This window comes from Rhinoraja longicauda, chromosome 24 (genome assembly GCF_053455715.1).
Source record: "Rhinoraja longicauda isolate Sanriku21f chromosome 24, sRhiLon1.1, whole genome shotgun sequence".
Taxonomy (NCBI): domain Eukaryota; kingdom Metazoa; phylum Chordata; class Chondrichthyes; order Rajiformes; family Arhynchobatidae; genus Rhinoraja; species Rhinoraja longicauda.
Window position 1 is genome coordinate 12,350,999 of NC_135976.1, and position 22,698 is coordinate 12,373,696.

The following is a 22,698-nucleotide window of genomic DNA, read 5'->3' on the forward strand; positions in this document are numbered from 1 at the left end:
TTGATCCATTCTTTCATCATATGTCAGTCCCGCCATCCCGGGAATTAACTCCAATGAAGTTAAATTAAAAATCAGGCTACATCCATGGTACCAGGTCCAACAGACCCACAGAATTCCACATTGTAAGATATTAATGGGAATCAAAGCTACGTTTCTCGTGAAATGACCAGTCTAACTTTCCTGATGAACGTCACAAACATATGATGAGAGTATGACAACTACGTGCCTGTACTCGCTGGATTTTTGAAGGATGAGGGGGGATCTCATAGAAAATTACTGTACAATATACCATTAAAGGTGGCACAGTGGCAGAGCTGCTACCTTACAGCGCCAAACACCCAAGTTCAATCCTAACTATGGGTGCCATCTGTATGCAGCCTGTGTGTTCTTGCTGTGACCGAGTGGGTTTTGTCCAGGTGCTCCGATTTCCTCCCACATTCCAAAGACGTGCAGGTTTACAGGTTCATTGGCTTCTGTAAATTGACTCTAGTGTGTAGGGTAGAACTAGTCTACATGTGATCGGTGGTCGGCATAGACTCGATTGGCCGAAGGGCCTGTTTCCACACTGTATCTCCAAACTAAACTAAATGAAAGGCCTGGATAGACTGGAGCAGTAGAGTTTGGCTCCACAAGTGGGAGAGTCTAGGACCAGAGGGCACAGCCTCATCATGAACAAATGTACTTTTAGAAAGGAGATGAGGAGGAAGTTCTTAAGACCTAGGGTGGTGAATGTGTGGAATTCATTGCCACAGACGGCTGTGGAGCCCAAGGCTTTGGGTATATTTAAAGTGACAGGTACTTGATTAGTAAGGGTGTCAAAGGTTTTGGGAGAAGGCAGGAGAATGGGGTTGAGGGGGAAAGATTGATCAGTCAAGATTGATTGGGGGAGTAGAGTTGATGGGCAGAATGGTCTACTTCTGCTCCTGTGACTTATGAACTTAGCATAACAATACATCATATTCCACTTCAGTCGTTACAACTCAATGGCATGAATATTGAATTTTCCAATTTCAGATAACCCACATGCTTGATGTTCTTCACCCATCCCCATTCACCCGTCAACCCTAGTTTGCTTTTACCTTGGTCCAACTTTCACATCCCTTCCCAGCTGGTTCCACCTATCCACGTCTCCCCCCCACCCACAGCTTATTAAATAGTACATTCTCTATATTTTCCTTAAAACACAGCCTTCAATAGAACACACATTTAATTTCACCCCAGAAACTGGAACAGTGTACCGACGATCACAAGATTTTCATGTACTAACCACATCTTTAAACATCAAAGGCAATGGGTAAAGACCTGTAGATTCTACATCATTTTTATGTTACTGACCTTTCAAAGTGACAGAGAAGCTGGTGACTTCTTTTCCCATATATCTGTAGGGCAGCAGGTCTGGTGGTTCAGTTCCAAACACTCGCTTCACATGATCAACACTGTAGCTGTAGATGGCATCTGTACTCAAGCCAAGACAAGACACTGGGTCCACTTTTGTAATGTAGTCCTAAGAGAGATTCAGAGAGTCACAGAGTCAAACCGCATGGAAAAAGGCCTTTCGGTCAAACTTTAGTTTAGTTTACGGTAGACACAAAATGCTGGAGTAACTCAGCGAGACAGGCAGCGTCTCTGGAGAGAAGGAATGGGTGATGTTTCGGGTCGAGACCCTTCTTCAGTTTAGTTTAGTTTAGTTTAGAGATACAGCGTGGAAACAGGCCCTCAGCCCACCGAGTCTCCACCGACCAGTGATCCCCACACATTAACACTATCCAACACACTGGGGACAATTTACAATTATACCAAGCTAATTAACCTACAAACCTGTGCGTCTTTGGAGTGTGGGAGGAAACCGAGGATCTCAGATCTCAGATCCCACGCAGGTCACGGGGAGAACGTACACACTCCGTACAGACAAGCACCCATAGTCTGGATTCAACCCGGGTCTCTGGCGCTGTAAGGCAGCAACTCTACCGCTGTGCCACAATGCTGCCCTACGCCCAACTTGCCCATGCTGACCAAGAGAGCTCAAGTACACTAGTCCCAAGTGCCCACGTTTGGCCCATATCCCCCTCAACCTGAGGAGGTGAGAGATTTTACTTTGTTTAATTCCATGGTCTTTTGTTCTCCTTCTTGTGGTAATTAAATTAAATGAAAAATGTCATCCTGCCCCAGTTTAATGAAATAAGTGCACTTTTACTTGGTTTCTGTATTTTCTCAATTATTGGGAACCAAGATCAAGCACCTTAGGAGAAAGTACGGGAAAGATACATTGGAGAACGTGAACGATCATTATAACTATTAAAGAATGGGGATCACAAGAGACACAAGAAACTGCAGATGCTAGGATCTTGAAAACACTAAATGATGGAGGCACTCAGCAGGTCCTGGGAACAGTAGCGCAGTGGTAGAGTTGCTGCCTTACAGCGCCAGGGACCCGGTTTGATCCTGATTACGGGTACTGCCTGTACGAAGCTTGTGCGTTCTCCCCGTGACAGCGTGGGTTTCCCCGGCTGCTCCGGTTTCCCCCCACAGACGTCCAGGTTTGTAGGTTAATTGGCTTCGGTAAAAATTGTAAATTGTCCCTAATGTGTAGGATAGTGTTAATGTATGGGGATCGCTGGTCGGCGCGGACTCGGTGGGCCGAAGGGTGCTGTATCTCTAAACTAAACTAATGTCAGGCCATAGTTTCATGTCGGGACCATCTTCAGGTTCAGGGATTTTAGAGTTTTTGGATCAGGACCCAAATTTAGGGATCTTTGGATTTTCAAACAAGGCAGCGAGTTATGGTAATTCTACCGCTGCGCTTGGGATTTATCATATCATATCATATATATACAGCCGGAAACAGGTCTTTTCGGCCCACCAAGTCCGTGCCGCCCAGCGATCCCCGCACATTAACACTATCCTACACCCACTAGGGACAATTTTTACCTTTACCCAGCCAATTAACCTACATACCTGTACGTCTTTGGAGTGTGGGAGGAAACCGAAGATCTCGGAGAAAACCCACGCAGGTCACGGGGAGAATGTACAAACTCCTTACAGTGCAGTACAGTTTTGATGGGATAGTTCTTAGATCTTAGTTCTTAGATCTCTTGGATCAGATGTTTTCTCTGATTTTAGGTTCAGTTACATGAACAGAATAAAGAAGATAGGACTGTTCTTCTTGCAATATAGAAAGTTAAAAGGAGGTTTGGTGGCAGTAATCAAAATTATGAATAATATTGATACACATGAAAATAACCTGTATCCACTGTTCAACGAGGTTCAACAGCCTGATTAAACATACTGGCAAAACAGCGCTGGATCACATAAATTATTTTCTTAACAGGGTGGATTATATTGATATGGAATGAACTGTAAGCTTGGCGGCGGACTGTATATTTAGCAGGAACATTCAAAGAAAATTGGATGACCAGGGAAAATATTTACATGGCTGTGACAGAGTTGGGATCAATTGGACTGTTCATTTGGTATAGTTATGATGGGTCACATGATCTACTTTTGCACTATAACTTTGTATATTTCTGTCACTTGAATCCTTAGCGTTAGTGGCTCAAGTTCAGGTTTGCAAAGTATATAATAAAGCGATAGAACGGAAAATAGCTTTTGAATTAAGACTCTGAAATAATATTTGGCATTTACGACTTAAATACATTTCATGTTGTTAGTTATATATTGCTGGGTTTTACAATTCTTAAATCTTTTATGAGGCTTTTTTATATATCTGCTATTGCCTCCAGCATGAACTTTTCAATTTCTTTCTGTTTATTAACTTCACTAACTATGCGGATCAACCCCAGTGGGAGTTAGAATAAGATGCACTTTCTTTCCATATTTTCAGCAAGCTAATCAGTACTCGCTGAAAAGACTCCAGGTAAAAATTAGCGATTTATTAATGTAGAGTAAGAATTCTTGTTCCATCAAGTTCCAATAGATAACTGCAGGCTCTAGATAGTCCAGGTTTCTGACCCTCTCAATAACATCAGGGACATTTTGAGAGCTAGCTTGCCCTTGAAGCTGGCTTAATTCTTTAAATGTTATTGGCGGTGAGCTGCATTGGGGACTCGATAACTAAATACATTATATTGTTCTTGAAAAGAAAATCCCTTCACCTGCTATGAGAACTTTCAGGAAGGAAACCAGTCATATTAAGCAATAAACTAAACATACCTTAAACAACTGGCAGATAACTCCATCTAAAGTAGTCCAGTCAGTTGTTCCATTTACTTTGGCAAAACCAAGGAAAAATTCTTGCTGCTTTGTGGTCTGTTTGGAGAAAAACAAATCTGTTTAGTTTCATATAAATACAAGGAACAGCAGAAGCTGGTTTACAACAAAAAAAAGACACAAAATGCTGGAGTAACTCAGGAGGAAAGGCAGCGTGTCAGGAGAACATGGGCAGGCGAGGTTTTGGATGGGGACTCCTTCAGACTCCCATTTCGGGTCATGTTTCAATCTGAAGAAGGTTCCCGACCTGAAACGTAATCTGAACATGTTCTCCAGAGATGCTGCTTGACCGGCTGAATTACTGCAGCGCTTTGGTGCCATTTTGTCTTGAGTTTCATATCTGCACCTGCCTGGAACTTTTAAGACATATGTTTATGGTAAATGTGTTTGTTTTGCAATTGGACATGAAGCAGGCAAGGAGTCAGAGTGGTCCTTTTCCAGTTTTTGAACTCATGAATTTCCTGACAGCTGCAGAAATGTAAATGGAAACTTGAGATCATTTATCACACAGTGTTCTCAGAATTGAGGAAAATGAGGTACAATTGGGAATGCAGGATTGCTCATTTATCTCAGAGATAAGTAGAAATGTCTTGATGCATAGGGCTGAGAGTGTGTGGAGTGCTGTTGATGCCTATCCATCGGATTAAGGCAGAGATAGATAGATTCTTGATTATTACGGGTGTCAGAGGTTAAGGGGAGAAGGCTGGAGAATGTGGATGGGAAGGAGAGATACATCAGCCCTGATTGAATAGCAGAGTAGACTTGATGGGCCAAATGGCCTAATTCTGCTCCTATCACTTATGACCTTATGTACTTAAAGTTCAGAAGCACAGATTTTTGGACACAGATGAAAACAAAGGGATTTGGGAAATGAGTTACCAAATAGTGGGTTAGGCTTGAAGGGGAAAGATGGAGCTTTTTTCAGTGCAACTCACGATTATTTTCTCCTGTGCGCAAGTTCTTCCAAATAACAATGTGAAAAGGTGGATTGCGACATGCAAATTATGAGGGAATTATATTATAATGCTTCCCATGTTGTTTTCCAGGGTTTACCTTCAAAAACCGAAAAAAATGAACATTGGAGTAGATTTGAGAATCGTCATTTTGCAGAATGGAAGTAGCTTAAAAATGGTGTCTCAAAATATGTAATAATCTAGCTGTGTACAGGGTAGTGTAGAAACAAGCAACGGCAGATGCTGGTTTACACAAAAATACACAAAGTGCTGGAGTAAATCAGCAGGTCAGGCAGCATCTCAGGAGAACATGGACAGGTGAGGTTTTGGGTCAGGACTCTTCATCGGACTGACATTTTGGGTCATGTTTCAGTCTGAAGAAGGATCACGACCTGAAATATCACCGATCCATGTTCTCCAGAGATGCTGCCTGACCCGCTGAGTTACTCCAGCACTTTGCGCCCTTTTGGGTATAGTGCCCCTAACCAGTTTTGATAGAAACTATGTTGCAAAACACCATAACATGTTTAGCATTATGCACAATAGATATATGTTGCACTTGTGAAATATGCACTCAGGTTTATCATGGGTTGACCTTGAAATGGGGTTGGGGTAAAAGAGGCATATCCATGTGAGGGGGAGAGAAGGTGAGATTAAAGGTTCCAGTTGGGTGGTATGGTCAAGATTACAGGCTAAAGGTGTTGGAACATAAATAGACCTGGGCATAGTAATGGGTAGGAAGGAACTTCAGATGCTGGTTTACACTGTAGACACAACATGCCAGAGTAACTCAGCGAGACAGGCAGCATCTCTGGATAGAAGGAATGGTGACGTTTCGGGTCGAAACCCTTCTTCAGACTGAGAGTCTGGGGAGATGGAGACACAGAGATAAGTAAGTGTAAGGTGTGAAAACAAGACATCAAAGGGGGTAAAGTTCAAGGAAAATGTAGAATAGATCATTGTTAGCTCGAAGGAGATGACAACAAAGCTTGCAGAGATAAAATTTAATAAAAATGCAAAATTTCTGGTTGGATATTTTTAAAATAGTTTCTAAAGTTATTGACAAGCAATTGGATGTGGATCCAAAATTAATAATATTAGGATTATCAGAACATATTACAAACTTTACAAGTCAGGTACATTTTCTTGATTACAGTTTAATAACTGCGAAAAAATTAATATTTAAATTTTGGACAAAACCAATAACCCCCACAACTAAAATGTGGATTACGGAAATGACAGAGACCTTGCATTTGGAAAAAATAAGATTTGCCTTAATTGACAAACCTGATTTATTTTTTAAAATATGGTCTCCATTTATTGAATTTTTAGAAAAGTAAATGGGTTTGACACAGGACTCAAATAAAAATTTAAAATTTAAAGTTGAAACTTGAGTTTAGGGTTGGATGTACAACTGTGGTTATTGTCTCCCGGATCTACCCCCTTTAATTTTTATAGTTATAACTCTTTTTTTTTTCTCATTTCCATCTGTACATATGCTTTTAAATTTTTATTTTTTTTAAATAAAAAAAATTAATCAGTGGGACAGTCACACTGGTCGGAGAACTAGGAAAGGGGAGGGATGGACAGAGAGGGAAAGCAAGGGTTACTTGAAGTTAGAGAAGTCACTATTTTTTTCTACATTTTCTTTGACCTGCATCCCCTTTGATGTCTCATTTTCACACCTTACGCTTCCTTATCTCCCCTGACTCTCAATCTGAAGTAGTGTCTCGTCCTGAAACGACACCATTCCTTCTATCCAGAGACACTGCTTATCCTGCTGAGTTACTCCAGAATTCTGTGTCTATCTTGGGCATAGTAATATATGTACGTATTGACTCCAGCAGCTGGGCTCAATTGGGGCGGGGAATAGGTGCAGTGGTCAGTTGGCAGATGGGCATAACTAATAAGAGTATTTTTTAAGCTTATGAAAAAACAATATGTTAGATTCTATGGGGAGAACAGAGTAGTTAAGGCAGGGCCCCTTTAAGCAAGTCTCTACCATCCTATGAAGACCTACGCCTGGGTGAGTTGTCCACGCTGGTTTTCAGGCAATGAACGTATAAATGAAAGTTGTACAAGTCCCATCAAAATCTGTGCATTACATATGTTTGACATCCTTGTGCTGATTGACAATCTCTGTGAATATGCAAGATTTGCACGAGAAGCATTAAGTCATCTTTCGCTTTCATTTGAAGCTTTTAAATATGATCGGGGACGGGATGTCGGTGAGCAGAAGGAGTTTTAAATGGCATCTGAGGAGAGAGTGATTGATATATAAAACATGCTGCCAGAGAAGGTGGTGGAATCCGATACAATCACTTTGCTGAAGAAGCATTTAGAGAGACACTTAAATATGCAAGGCATTGAAGGATACGTACCCAATGCTGGCAAATGGGCTTTATGTAGCTGGGCAAAAATGATCAGCATTGACCAGGTGGGTCAAAAGTCTATTTCTGTACAATACAACTTTATTGCAGCAAAACTACAATAAGTTGTTATGTGTTCAGCTGGGGAGAAATAAATATACTTTTTGTCTCAATTACATTTTCTATTTCGAACTGTGTACAGAACGATGGAAGGGCTCATAGATTTTTATTCATTTAGAATGAGGAAGTAGGAACTGTGAAGGCCCAATGGGTTTGGGTGTCCTGGCATGTGAAACATTGAAACGCAGCACACATAAACACAAGGGAAACAGAAGACACTGGAACAGGGCTCTGTGGTGTAAAGGGAAGGAAGCTCGGCTTCAGTCACGTAGTGCCTCGACCAGACACGGTCTTAAGTGTTGTTCTGCTTTTGGCACTGCTCCTTATAGGGGGATATTTGAAAATAAAATTCAACAGGATCATGGGGGCGTTAAAAGGATTTAAACCCAAAGCCAGCCTTTGTAAACTTGGCACACTTCCTCTTTCCCTTCATGAGCTCTCCTTAATCTACTCCTCATCTCCCTTAGTCCTGCCAGCAAACAGAGTTCCTCCATTTGATCAATCAGCTACCAAATGGCATCCTCAGACAATTTACTGTTCCCTTGGTTAGGAACTGCAGGTTGTATTAAAAGGACCAAGGTCTCAAACAGTGGTACCATCTTTTGCTTTTAATCCACACTCTTACGCCTTTATATGCTTTTTTGGGGGATACAGTCATAGAGTGATACAGCATGAAAACAGGCCTTTCAGCCAAACTTGCCCACACCGGCCAACATGTCCCAGCTACACTAGTCCCACCTACCTGCGTTTGGTCCATAATCCTCCAAACCTGTCCTATCCATGTACCTGTCTAACTGTTTCTTAAATGTTGGGATAGTCCCAGCCTCAACTACCTCCTCTGGCAGCTTGTTCCATACACCCACCATCCTTTGTGTGAAAAAATTACCCCTCAAATTCCAATTAAATCCTTTCCCCTTCACCTTAAACCTATGTCCTCTGGTCCTTGATTCACCTACTCTGGGCAAAAGACTTTGTACACCTACCCGATCTATTCCTTTCATGATTTTGTACACCTCTATAAGATGACTCCTCATCCTCCTGTGCTCCAAGGAATAGAGTCCCGGCCTACTCAACCTCTCCCTGGAGCTCAGACCATCTAGTCCTGGCAACATCCTCATAAATCTGTAGCCTTTCCAGCTTGGATAATGCAGGATAATGAAGACATTAATCAAAATTTTGCTTACTCACAAAAATTAAACATTGCATCCCCAATTATCTGTATATTAATATCCATCTTACTTCATTGCAAATCTGCTCTTCAGTTAGTAGGACCACAATTCGAACATTTATTTCTTCCTTTGAGGAGGAGCAGATCACCCCATCCATTGGGGACGTATCTAAATCAGAGAAGGAAGAAAATAATGCAACAAGACCAAGCAAGACCAAAGTTTCATAATACACCAATTCTGCACCGTATTACATGTAGGGAAAAGAAAACGTGTTTTTTTCACAGAAGTAGTTAATCGAAATCAAGTAAAAGTAATTTCTTAGACTGGACTAAGAACATCCTTAAGTGAGGGTCTGAAAATGAATAATAAACTTCTTTACTAATCGGCTTTCTATACCATGTGCTGTCACGTGTTTAATTTGAAATTGAAAATTCATGTAAAGTGTTGAAGCTCACATAAACAGAGGTACAGTTTCTAAGGGACAGTAGGAATATGGCAATCTTTTCTCTCCCGTTTCAAATACAGCCAAATGGTCATGCTGATATGTTATTATATCATGAATCACATGAAACTGATTCATTGAATTAATTGATTGGAATATGTAGCATGGAAATAGGCCCTTTCGGCCCACCGAGTCCACGCCGACCATTCATTCACACTAGCTCTATGCTATCCCACTTTCGCATTCACTCCCTATACTCTAAGGGCAATTTAGAGAGGGCCAATTAACCTACAAATCTTTGGGATATGGGAGGAAACCAGATAATCCGGATGAAACTCATCCAGTCACAGGGAGAACGTGCAAACTCCACACGGACAGCACTTGAGGTCAGGATTGAACACGGGTCTCTGGCATTGTGAGGCAGTGGTTCCACCACTGTATAGCCCTCAATGAAAATGGGAAAAAAAAAATCTTTACTATTTTGGGTTTGAGCAGATAAATTATACTTTTTTATACAAGGAAATAATTTCACTCCCTCATTTACATTTTGCATAAGTGCAAATTTCCACCATCACTGTACAGTTCTATCAATCAACGCAATATCTATTTACATCAAAACAGCTATTATAATTTACTGATATCATGGAAAATAAATAGTTCAACAAACGATCAGCAACAACAGTCTGATGAAGGGTTCTGACCCGAAACATCACCTATTCTTTTTCTCCAGAGATGCTGCCTGACCCGCTGAGTTACTCCAGGATTTTGTGTCTGTACACGATTACCTTGGATGGATTCAGGATGATACAAATAACTCTGTTGAGTCTGTTGGTATTTCAGTCCCTAAGAATATCTTTACACAATTCTATCCTGTTACTAGAAGGTTTGTGTACATTTTTACATAGCCTTGTTCTCCAGAGATGCTGCCAGACCCGCCGACTTTAACATATTGATGTCCATTACAACTGATTTTTGATAAATAAATTAAAAACTCTGCAATTTTGCTGCATCTGCATTTAGTTTCGTTTACTTTAGAGATACAGCATGGAAACAGAGTCCACACCAACCACCAATCACCCATTCATACGAATTCTATGTTCTCCCACTTTATCATCCATTCCCTACACACTAGGGGCAATTTACAGAAGCCAATTAACCTACAAACCTGCGTGTCTTTGGGATGTGGGAGGAAACCGGAACACCTGAAGAAAACCCATGCAGTTACAGGGAGACCGTGCAAACTCCACACAGGCAGCACTCGAGGTCAGGATCGAACACGGGTCTCTGGCGCTCTGAGGCAGTGGCTCTGCCAGTTGCACCACTGTGTCACCTGGTAACAAGGTTATAAAATTAAAGTGGCGTTAACTACATTCTTTACATTCTCATTTGCAAACACCTAAATGAGGAACAAAGACATAAAGTACTGGAATAACTCAGCGGGTCAGGGAGCATCTCTGGAGAATATGCATATAACATAAGGAAAGAAGTGAAATATAAAGACGCAGGGAGGGATATAGGTGGAAGGGAGCAGGGACGGGGAGGGGGGGGGGTGTTTGGAGCAGTTTCTGATTGGGGATTAATTATGAGAATGTCTAATGAAGGGCTGAGCAAGGGGCAAGGCTGAGCAGAATTTGGAGGAATAAGAAAAACTTTGACAACAACTGCTGATTGTGGGGAGGGGAGGCAGGGACAAAACTTTTGAAGCAGAGATGTTGATCTCAAAATTAAACTTACTCTGGCCAATTTAATAATAATCAATAGTTCATAAGTTCTAGGAGAGGAATTAGGTAATTTGGCCCATCAACTCCACCATTCAATCATGGCTGATGCATCTTTCCCGCTCAACCCCACTCTCCTGCCTTCTTCGGATAACCCCTGACACCCTTACTAATCAAGAATTTGTCGATCTCTGCCTTAAAAATATCCATTGGCTTGGCCCCCACAGCCGTCTGTGGCAATGTATTCCACCACCAATAAACCTATCGACTAACTTCCCACCATAGCGTAAATGCGCAGAGACAATTGTGATTTGTGAAATGTAGTGTTGGGAGACACAGATGTCAGAGGAGTAGAAGCTGTATTTAACGTTACCTTGGTCAATAGAGTCTGTAAGACTGAGACTGAACGAGTGAGCTAAGGTGAGCCCTAGGGATCGCCGAGGAGAGGAAGTGGCAGAAGTCATTGGCACAGTTTCTGAAGTTCCTGTACCTGGATCAGCTTTAAGACGGTCGTTTTCCATTTTCAGTGTTTCAATTTCCACCTACAAAGACAAAGTTCAGGTTTGGGTTCATTATTGTCACATGTCCCGAGGTACAGTTAAAAGCTTTGTTATGCATGCTAGCCCATCAGATGGGATAACACTACACATGAATACAATCAAGTCAAACTCAAATGCAAATCGGTAGAGCAAAGGGGACGGTACAAAGTGCAGAGTATATGCAAAGAGTGAACATGATTCAATAAAAAACACGTGGTTTTTCTTTGAAAATAAAGACAAAGTTAAATACATTAAGTTTAATGTTAACAATAAAGACAGACGGCTGTGGACGCCAAGTCAATGGATATTTTTAAGGCGGAGATTGACAGATTCCTGATTAGTACGGGTGTCAAGGGTTATGGGGAGAAGGCAGGAGAATGTGGTTGAGAGGGAAAGGTAGACCAGCCATCAGTACATGATTCAGTAGACTTGATGAGCCGACCGCCCTAATTCTGCTCCTAGAACGTCTGGACTTGCGAAAGTTACCAATTCAAAACAACAGGAAACCCACCGATGTCTAATATTTCTAATAACATTTAAATTCAATTTTAATATAAACACTTAACTTGAAATTATTCTTTGTTTAAGGCTAACCGTCTTATTGGCTAAATATAGCCTTTCATTTTGTGGAAAATTAATTTGCGTGCTGTTAGAGTGGTTATTTGTGTATTTTATCATCTTTTCACATCTATAAAGCAAATCCCTTCACGAAGGATTTTATGATGTGATGCACAACGAGAAGATTATACTACATTTTGTGAAAGATACGGGGGGAATATTGATTTTACAAGTTGGCTGGGGATCTGTACGGGAGGGAGAGGGTCTCTTTAGGATCTGTCTGCTTTTCATTCCAATGAAATTACTGGTATAAAAATGTTACCGCAAGCAAACTCTACAACATTACCACCCAAGCGTTTGAGATGAAAATCTGCCTCATTTAGTCAGTCTGTTCACCCTGTGTAATTTTAGTTTCATAATTCTGATCAGAACAATCATTTTGAAATGGGTAATATGCCAATTGAACAGCTAATAATTCTTCTGAAGGAAATAATGGTAGGCACAAAAAAATAAAGTCCATGTCTACAGCAGCACAACTTTTAAAATAACGAGCCAAAAAATTGTCCCTTGGTTTCATATTATTGATCAGGATAAAATAGATTTCGTGAATTCATCAGAACATGAATTTGCCACAGCAAACTTCGCACGAGTATAAACATATTTCAGCTACATTCATATTTGGTGTTAAAATAAGGAGCTATGACTCTTTGCATTTGTTACTCTGTCAAAGAGTTTGCGGTGCAATAACTGGATGGGTGGCTTTTAAGAGGCTTTTAGATAGGCACGTGGATATGCAAGAAATTTGGGATATGGATCACATGCAAGCAGAGGAGATTAGCTTCACTTGGCACTCTGTTTGCACACAGACAGAATAGTGAAAGGCTTGGATAGAGTGGATGTGGAGAAGATGTTTCCACTAGTGGGAGAGTCCAGGACTAGAGGTCATAGCCTCAGAATTAAAGAATGTATTTTTGGGAAGGAGATGAGGAGAAATTTCTTTAGTCAGAGGGTGGTGAATCTGTGAAAATCTGTGGAGGCTGTCAGTGGGATAATTTTAAGGCAGAGATAGATAGATTCTTGATTAGTACAGGTGTCAGAGGTTATGGGGAGAAGGCAGGGGAACGGGTTTAGGAGGGAGAGATAGATCAGCCATGATTGAATGGTGGAGTAGACTTGATGGGCCGAATGGCCTAATTCTACTCCTATTCCTTATGACCTTATGACAGACACAAAGGGCCAAGGGACCTATGCTGAACTGTTCTATGTCTATGTTCTAACAACGTTGTGAGATTAATTCTCTACTTCACAGGCCTTGATTCCATCTGGCCTGTCAAGTGCAGTCAGAGGTGGCTCATCATGGGAGGGAGGGACAGACTTGGCAATCCTGACGTTGCTACCAGTGATCGCTTGAAGGGATTGTGTGATCGTGCCAACCATTCCCTCAGCTGCGAGGTTATGTGTGCTAAATCAAATCCTTAAATAAATGCGGCAATGACTGAAGTCCCTATTAATTTTTGCAAACCATGGATTCACACAAAGGGTGGTGGGTGTATGGAACAAGCTGCCAGAGGAGATATTTGAGGACTATCCCAACATTTAAGAAACACTTAGACCGGTACATGGATAGGACAGGCTTGGTGGGATATGGACCAAATGCTGACAGGTAGGACTAGTGTAGCTGGGACATGTTGGCCTGTGTGGGCAAGTTGGGCCGAAGGGCCTGTTTCCACTCTGTATCACCCTATGACTATGAATCAGCAATGAGCTCACCAAAAATATAACAGATTCAAAGTATGATATGGCTAAACCTGTTCTAATCAGGGTGCAGTGCTGCCGGAGCTCACCGGAGCACCGCTCCGGCACCTCTGTAAAAAAAACCCAAAGTAAACAGCGGGAAATTTTAACCAGCGGGGAATTTAACAGCGGCCGCTCCAGCACCAGTGACAGCTCCGGCACCTAGAACATTAGCACTGCAACACTGGTTCTAATTCTCCGTCAATCTGTCCAGATACTGTTGGTGTGAGACTATTAGGTGGTTGTTGGTGTTATATAGTAGAGAAACAGGCTGTTCAGCCCTCTACATCCATGCCATCTGTACCTATCTACTCTATTACATTATTTCCACGTTAGGCCCATAGCCTTCTTTGCCTTTGATTCAAGTACTCGTCTAAATGCTTCTTAAATGCCCTGAGAATATCTGTTCCCATCACCGCTTCACGAAGTGCGTTTCAAGTTTCAATCAGCCTCTGTGTGAATAAATATCCCCTTCGGTTCCCTTCTGAGAGACCACGCTTGGAGTACATGTATTGACATGTACCGCATGGCATACTGGTTGTCCAGTTATTGGAAGGATGTCATTAGGTTGGAACAGATTATCCAAGAGATTAATCAGAATGTTACCTAGACTTGCAAGGTTGAGTCATTGGGAGAGGTTGGATAGGCAGGGACTTCTTTCTTTGGAGGCTGAGGAGTGACCTTATTGTGTACAAGATCGTTAACGGCGTGGATAAAGTGAATACTCAGTCTTTTTCCAGAAGGTAGAGTGTATAGGCCTACGGTGAGAGGGGAGAGATTTAAGGAAGAGATCCTGATGCAACTTTTTCATTCAACAGATGGTCCGTATCTAGAATGAGCCACCAGAGGAAGCTGCAGAAGTGGATAGTTGTGACTTTTTAAATAAATTTGGACAGATATGGGTTTAACGGGTTACGGGTCAAATGCAGCACTGGCCCAGTATGCAAACATGGACAGCATGGACAAGATTGGCGTAGGGCCTGTCACCTTAATCAATGCCCACTTGTCCTAGACACCTTCATCGTTGGGAAATATTTTTATTATCTGCCCTATCCACCCCTTCATAATTTTATTCTCCTCTATATATATCTGCGGGATTAGGGATGTTGGTGGGACAAGGGAAAAAAGAGCAATGTGTAAATTAATTAATTTATCCAGATGTAGACTTGCTTCAGAAGTGAATTCATTAAAATTTCATAATTTCTCACTCAAAACTGTGTCAAAAACTGGCAATCATATCTGGTACATGTATTGACATGCTTACACCACTTTTAACGTCATCTTTGATTGTAAGTGTTTCACCATCTGCTGCAGTTGCATATGATAATGGTTTTTATCAGACATGAAACGTTTTAATTGCTTGCTCGGAAATACTCGTATCTGTGAGAAATAGAATCATGTGAGATCGCGGCTCATATCATAATCTTCAGGATAAATTAATCTGGCTATTACAAAGCTATTTCTACCAAAGATTTATTTTTCAAAAATCACCATCAGCTTACAGCATAGAGGATTCTTTCAAGTGCATGAGTGAAATCAATCATGTACAAAAATAAATAGGATAGTGGATATTATAAATGTTTGAAAAACTGAAATTTGACTAATGACATAAATAAATCAATGTGGGCGTGAACCAACTGAAGATGGATCAGATATTCACAGATGCTCAGTGCAGAATAAATCAACATGTCTCTCAAACCTTGCCAAAAGCAGATGAGTGCTTAATTTTTCATCACCGAGAGGATGTGCCATGGTCACACTGGTACAACATTCAGCAAGAAACTGTGAGTCAAATGTTAGAAGCACTGCCTTTAAAATGAGCAGATCAGCAACCCCAACAAATGCACACTGAGGTTTTTTTGTTGTGTCTCACAATAATTGTGAAGAATATTTTGATATGTCTTGAAGGCAGTACAGTACAGTGGTGCAGCTGGTAGAGCTGCTGGCACCACACAAGGGGGGGAGACCCGGGCTCGATCCTGACCTCGTGTGCTGTCTGTGTGGAGTTTGCACATTCTCCTCATGACTGTGTGGCTCTTATTATTACCGCGCTGTATCTCGAAAGTCTAAAGTAAAGTCTAAAGAGAGGATCTACGATCCTGGAAAGGTTTCCTCAGAAACATTCTCCCGGTGACCAGGTGGGTATCCTTCGGGTGCTCCGCTTTCCTCCCACATCCCAAAGACCTGCGCGTTTGTACGTTAAATCGCCTCTGTAAATTGCGCCTCGTGTGTTGGGAGTGGATGTGAAAATTGGATTCCATAGAACCAGTGTGAACGGGTGATGGATGGGTTGGCGTGGACTTGGTGGGCCGAAGGGTGTGTTTCCCGTTGTATCTCTAAACTAAAGCAGTTACAAACAGCTCCCATTTACTAACAAGTCAACAGTTGTATTAGATTTAATACATTCTTGTTTACGATATACAACATACCTGCATATTGTGCATGGCCTCTCGCAATTGCTCCAGCTGGTGAGCTGAACTTAGAGCCTCCAGGCGAATGTCCGTCAGTTTCCTTTCCTTCTCCCACAGTTCACCCCGTAGCATGGACACGTCCTTCACGTCAGGCTCGCCGGAGTCAAAGGCCCTGTGTTTAAGGGTAGTTCTTATTATTTTCAGGAGTGCAAGACTGATTTCACGTCAGGATGGAGATTCATCTGTTTGAATCGGTCGGTGGAATTGAATTGTTACGAATTCAAAAAAAATTGTAAACATAATTGGGATGCACGGTGGCGCAGCGGTAGAGTTGCGGCCTTAGAAACTCTGCTGGGATTAATAAAGTTCTATCGCATCGTTACAGCGCCGGAGACCCAGGTTCGATCCTGACTATGGGTGCTGCCTGTACAGAGTTTGTGGCCCCGTGGGTTTTCCCTGGGTGCTCCGGTTTCCTCCCACACTCCGACGACGTACAGGTTAGTAGGTTGAATTGGCTTTGGTAAAGATTATAAATTGTCCCTAATATGTAGGATAAATCTTGTGTATGGGGATCGCAGATTGGCCTGGACCCAGTGGGCCATAGGGCCTGTTTCCGCACTGTATCTCTAAACTAAACAAAACATGGTTATGATGTAATATATTTAATGTAGCAAAGCCATAGTAATTAGAAAAATCCAACTAACGTTTGGCATAAAGCTACACAAAAATAAATTAAGACGTTGCTAAAAGCTTGACACTAGTGTTAATGGCTACACAGAGTAGTAAAAGCCATACAGTATGCTCACCTTCACTGGTCAGGGCATTGATAAGAAGAGTTGGGAAGTCATGATGCAGCTCTACAGGACTTTGGTTGGGCCGTATTTGGAGTATTGTGTGCATTTCACGTTGCCCTATTACAGGAAGGATGTAGAGGCATCGGAAAGAGTGCCGAAGAGGTTTACAGAATGATAGACAAAGAAATGCTGGAGTAACTCAGCGGGACAGGCAGCATCTCTGGAGAGAAGGAAGGATGGGAAGTAAGATGGAGAGATGAATGATGCCTGGATTAGGGGGCTATTCTCAGGAGAGTTTGGACAAATGGATTGTTTTCTCTGGAATGCTGGATGTTGGGGAGAGAACTGATAGAAGTATATAAAATGATGAGAGGTGTAGAGTAGACAGTCAGAACCTTTTTCCCCAGGGTGGAAATCTCAAAGACAAGAGGACACAGCTTTAGGATGAGAGGGGCAAAGTTTAAAGATGATGTGCGGGATAAAAAAAATTCTGAGTGCCTGGAACATGTTGCCTGGAGTGATGATGGAGGCAGATAGGATAGTGGCATTTAAGAGGCTCTTAGATAGGCACATAAATATGCAGGGAATGGAGAGGTATGGATAATGTGCAGGCAGATGAGATCAGTTCATCTTGGCATAATGCTCGGTACAGACATTGTGGGCTGAGGGGCCCGTTCCTGTGCTGCACCTTTCTATGTTCCATGTTCTGTAACCAACATTGCCCTTTCCACTTCCCAAATGCCACCCCTATACCCCCAGAACCCTAGAATAAGCCCCAGTCCTCTCTCAGAGGCACAAGTACAGCTGATGTCAGTAACTACATTGGAAGCCAACCCTCACCATAGCCAGACACAAAATGCTGGAATAACTCAGCGGGACGTAGCATCTTTGGAGAGTAGGAATGGGTGATGTTTTGGGTCGAGACCCTTCTTCAGACTGAAACTCATGGGAAAGGGAACCAAGAGATATAGACGATGGCGTGGAGAGATGTAGAACAAATGAAAGAAAGATGTGCAAAAAAGTAACAATGATAAAGGAAATAGGTCGTTGTTAGCTGCAGCTAGGTGAGAATGAAAAGCTGGTGTGACTTGGGTGGGGGAGGGATGGAAAGAGAGGGAATGCAGGGGTTACTTGAAGAGAAATCAATATTCAGACCCCTGGGTTGTAAGCTGCCCACGTGAAATAAGCCTCACCAGAGGCCTGACTTCAGGAGATGGGCTGGAGGTGGGGAATGGGGAATGAACCACGAGAGTGAAAGTCTATTGCCCATTTATTTAGTCAACCAAGGTCTGTTATTTCATTTCAGCGCATTCTTTAACTTCTTGACATTTAGAAAGCTCCAAGCAAATAAAGAAGTAGCAGAGAAATAGAGCACGTGAAGACAGAAGTGATAAGTGGCACTTCCAGGTGAAGCCAGGACCTGATAAATAAGACACAGGAGCTTCATCATAGCTGTTCTAGCTGCATGGAGAATCTAGAAGCAATCGAGCAAATTAAGGGCATCAGAGATTTCTCACAGGTAGGTCAAATGAGTAGGTTAAAACTCTGTCACTCGTGTAAACCTTGCACTCACTCATAGAGCCTTCACTCCCCTCTTTGTTTTGTCAGGATCTGACCGATAGAAATTCAATCCTGTCCACTCACGCTAAACCTTTGTGCCCCATTGAAGGCAATTACACAGAATTGCAGATGCATCCTGTCACTATTGTACCTCCCAATTAGCACATACGGCCAAGGACAAATGGCTCTCTCTCGCTGTCAAAGGATCTCGGGCAAAGGATAATCTTGGCCAATATTCAACGCTCAGTGACGTTACTCAAACCTTCACTGCAGCAAGATGTTGATGTACGGGGGGGATTTTGGAGTCCAAGTCCGTAACTCTTGGAAAGTGGCAACAAAAGTCAACCGAGTGGTATAGAAGCCAAATGAATGAAAGAATGAATGAATGAATGAATAAGATTATTGGCCAAGTATGTGCATGTACAAGGAATGTGCCTTGGTGCTCCGCTCACAAATGACAAGGCAAACATACAGTTAACAATTAAGAATATGGTCTGCTTGCCTTCGTTGGTCAGAGGAATGAGTATAAGAGTCAGGAAGTGATAAAGCAGTTTTACAGGACTGCATTTGGAGTATTGTATGTCGTTCTTTTTGTCATGTGTTTTGTTAGAATTTAATGCATCAGTCATTTAAATCTCTATAATCATGAAACAAAAAAGTAAATATAATATATTTTGATGAACTATTCAATGGAGAATCTGTTTACTCTTTAAAAGATGGATAAATAGAACAATGCAGCACAGGAACAGGTCCTTCGTCCCACAATGGCCATGTCGAACATGATGACGTTCATTTAATCTCCTTTGACTGCGTGTGATGCCTACCCCTCCATTCCCTGCATATCCATGTGACTATCTATCCTAAAGCCTGCTAAATGGCACTTTCATATCTGCCTCCACCATCACATCTGGCAGCTATTCCAGGCACCTACCACTCTCTGTGTAAAAAACTTACTTTTAAACTTTGCCCCTCTCATCTTAAATCTATGTCCTCAATAGATAAAAGTTGCAAAAGCAAGAGAACCTGGTCATATTGCAAAATACTGCAGATATAGGATATCTGTAAGGGCATTGAGAAGGAATGTTTCTCTCCCTGGAGCTGCTGCCTGACCTTTTCTAACTTTATCTCAGAAATTTTCCAGTATTTACCAATATTCATTATATTCACTGAAGCAAATCATCTGCCAGGGTTATCAGTGTTGCATTCCAGTTGGCGGGACCTTATTGATACATTCAATAACGGCACGGTGGCGCAGCGGTAGAGTTGCTGCCTTACAGCGAATGCAGCGCCGGAGACTCAGGTTCGATCCTGACTACGGGCGCCGTCTGTACGGAGTTTGTACGTTCTCCCCGTGACCTGCGTGGGTTTTCTCCGAGATCTTCGGTTTCCTCCCACACTCCAAAGACGTACAGGTATGTAGGTTAATTGACTGGGTAAATGTAAAAATTGTCCCTCGTGTAGGATAGTGTTAATGTGCGGGGATCGCTGAGCGGCGCGGACTCGGTGGGCCGAAGGGCCTGTTTCCGCGCTGTATCTCTAAATCTAAATCTAAATCTAAATTCCTATGTCAATGCATTGTCTATATTTCAAAAGTAATTCAAGGATATTTATCGCTTTGAGACGTGCTAAAACCATGTAACATGTTATATAAATGGCAAACTCTTATTTTCGTAATTCAAAGAGTCCTGACCTCGGGTGCCGCGATGTGGAGTTTGCATATTGTCCCTGTGACTCCTCTAAATGCTCCAGTTTCCTCCCCTCTCCCAAAGACGTGTGGGTTTGTAGGTTAATTGGCCCCTCAGTGGGTAGGAAATGGATGAGTAAGTGGGGCAATGTATCACTAGTATGAACGACAGTTGCTGTGGAATCAGTGGAACCATGCTCTATCTTTCAGTCAATTCAATCGAAACAAGTTCACAATAAGAAAATTAGTATTTACTTAGTGGTTGAAAGTGATGGGTTCATGGAGAGAGGTGATAACTCTGCATCATCGTGCTGTACTTTGGGCGATGATGGAACAGAAGAGTCTGGCGTTGCTATTTCTTCAATGTCAGAGTATGAGGACGCTGATTTGGGTGCCTTTTTGAGGGTAAAGGCTTGCTTAAATGAACTTCTCAGCTGAAAAGAGAATAGAGTTTGACAGCATAGTGTAACTTCACAAAACATGCACAGATGACAGCTTGCAAAGCAATGGGTTTCATGTCTGCATATGCACCGGCTGCTCACAGGAAAGAAAAACAAAGAATAATTATGCAAGTTTGAATAAAGTTCAATCCTCAAATGGCCTTACAGCGCCAGAGACCCGGGTTCGATCCTGATTATGGATGCTTGTCTGTAGGGAGTTTGAACGTTCTCCCTGTGACCTGCGTGGGTATTCTCCGGGAGCTCCGGTTTCCTCCCACACTCCAAAGACATGCAGGTTTGTGGGCTAATTGGCTTGGTATGATTGTAAATCGTCCCTAATGTGTGTAGGATAGTGCAGAGATCGCTGGTCGTCACGGACTGGGTGGGCCGATGGGCCTGTTTCCGCGCAGTATCTCTAAACTAAACTAAAATAGCATGAAACACATTTCAGTGAATGCTTAAAATAAAGCTTTTTTTTTTCAAACCAAAAAAAAAATCACTCGTTGCTTTTTTATTTTTCTCCTGGGTCAGAGTCTTCCTTTGGTGAGGAGGTACATATCGCTGGGGTAGCCACAGGGACAGTGATTTGTTGTATGTGTGATACTAGCTGTTCACTTCAAATTGCTTTGAATAAGAAATTCCTCTCAGATATTCTAAAAGTCATTCAATGGAAATTGCAAACTAACAGCAGATATATTTCAATTTTAGAGCCAACCAGGGAATCGATGTCCACTACTGTACTGTTGTAGATGTCAAGTTAACTTGGACTCTGCATTTTCCCTTAAGTATGAAAAGCACAGCTTGCTTGACTAAATAAAATGTGATGTGTCCTCTAACTCCGCAACATGGAACTAGAAAGGGCGGCACGGTGGCGCAGCGGTAGAATTGCTGCCTTACAGCGAATGCAGCGCCGGAGACTCGGGTTCGATCCCGACTACGGGCGCCGTCTGTACGGAGTTTGTACGTTCTCCCCGTGACCTGCGTGGGTTTTCTCCGAGATCTTCGGTTTCCTCCCACACTCCAAAGACGTACAGGTATGTAGGTTAATTGACTGGGTAAAATGTAAAAATTGTCCCCAGTGTGTGTAGGATAGTGTTAATGTGCGGAGATCGCTGGGCGGCGCGGACCCGGTGGGCCGAAGGGCCTGTTTCCGCGCTGTATCTCTAAATCTAAAATCTAAATAAAATCATTGCCATTTAACAGAACCAAATTATCAACTGGACATTAGGTCTATGTTTTTGGTTTGAATTAAAACTACAAAGAAAGAAAAATAAGTGGCACAGCAGTAGAGTAGGTTATCATATCATATCATATATATACAGTCGGAAACAGGCCTTTTCGGCCCACCAAGTCCGTGCCGCCCAGCGATCCCCGTACATTAACACTATCCTACACCCACTAGGGACAATTTTTACATTTACCCAGCCAATTAACCTACATACCTGGGGAGAACGTACAAACACCTTACAGTGCAGCACCCGTAGTCAGGATCGAACCTGAGTCTCCGGCGCTGCATTCGCTGTAAAGCAGCAACTCTACCGCTGCGCTACCGTGCCGCCCATTGGCTTCTGTACATTGCCCCTAGTGTGTAGCATGTATAACTGGGATAACAGAGAACTCGTGTATAGATGATCGTTGGTCAGCGTGAACTCGGTGGGCCAAAGGGCCTGTTTCCATGCTGTGTCTCTAAAACTAAATATCACTGAAGTGACATCAGAGAAAAGAAATCTCAAGATACAAATTATAAAATATTTGCTTTAACAGCTTCAACCCTGCTCAAATACAATTCTTCCAATAACATACAATTTTACAAAGAAATATAAATAAGAGTTAATTATGTGATGATTTTAGGGCTGTCATGACAATGATTCTTTAGAGTATGTGGAGATTCAATGAAGAATATTCTATTAATAAATCTTT

The 22,698-nt window shown here is 42.2% G+C and overlaps 1 protein-coding gene across 11 annotated transcripts in view; it reads right to left on the minus strand.

The window, feature by feature from the left end:
* The window catches only part of LOC144605429 (neuron navigator 1-like), a 602,839-nt gene that overhangs the window by 42,737 nt on the left and 537,404 nt on the right, over positions 1-22,698 (minus strand). For 8 of the 11 annotated variants that reach the window (XM_078420673.1, XM_078420677.1, XM_078420676.1 and 5 more), the window contains 7 exons: positions 20,594-20,772; positions 16,319-16,472; positions 11,372-11,540; positions 10,446-10,610; positions 8,909-9,006; positions 4,171-4,266; positions 1,336-1,504 (listed from right to left, as the gene is read on the minus strand). In XM_078420673.1, coding sequence (XP_078276799.1) covers positions 1,336-1,504; positions 4,171-4,266; positions 8,909-9,006; positions 10,446-10,610; positions 11,372-11,540; positions 16,319-16,472; positions 20,594-20,772 — 1,030 coding nt within the window. The remainder of the gene's footprint in view (positions 1-1,335; positions 1,505-4,170; positions 4,267-8,908; positions 9,007-10,445; positions 10,611-11,371; positions 11,541-16,318; positions 16,473-20,593; positions 20,773-22,698) is intronic. The other 3 variants (XM_078420678.1, XM_078420681.1, XM_078420679.1) reach the window with 2 other exon arrangements.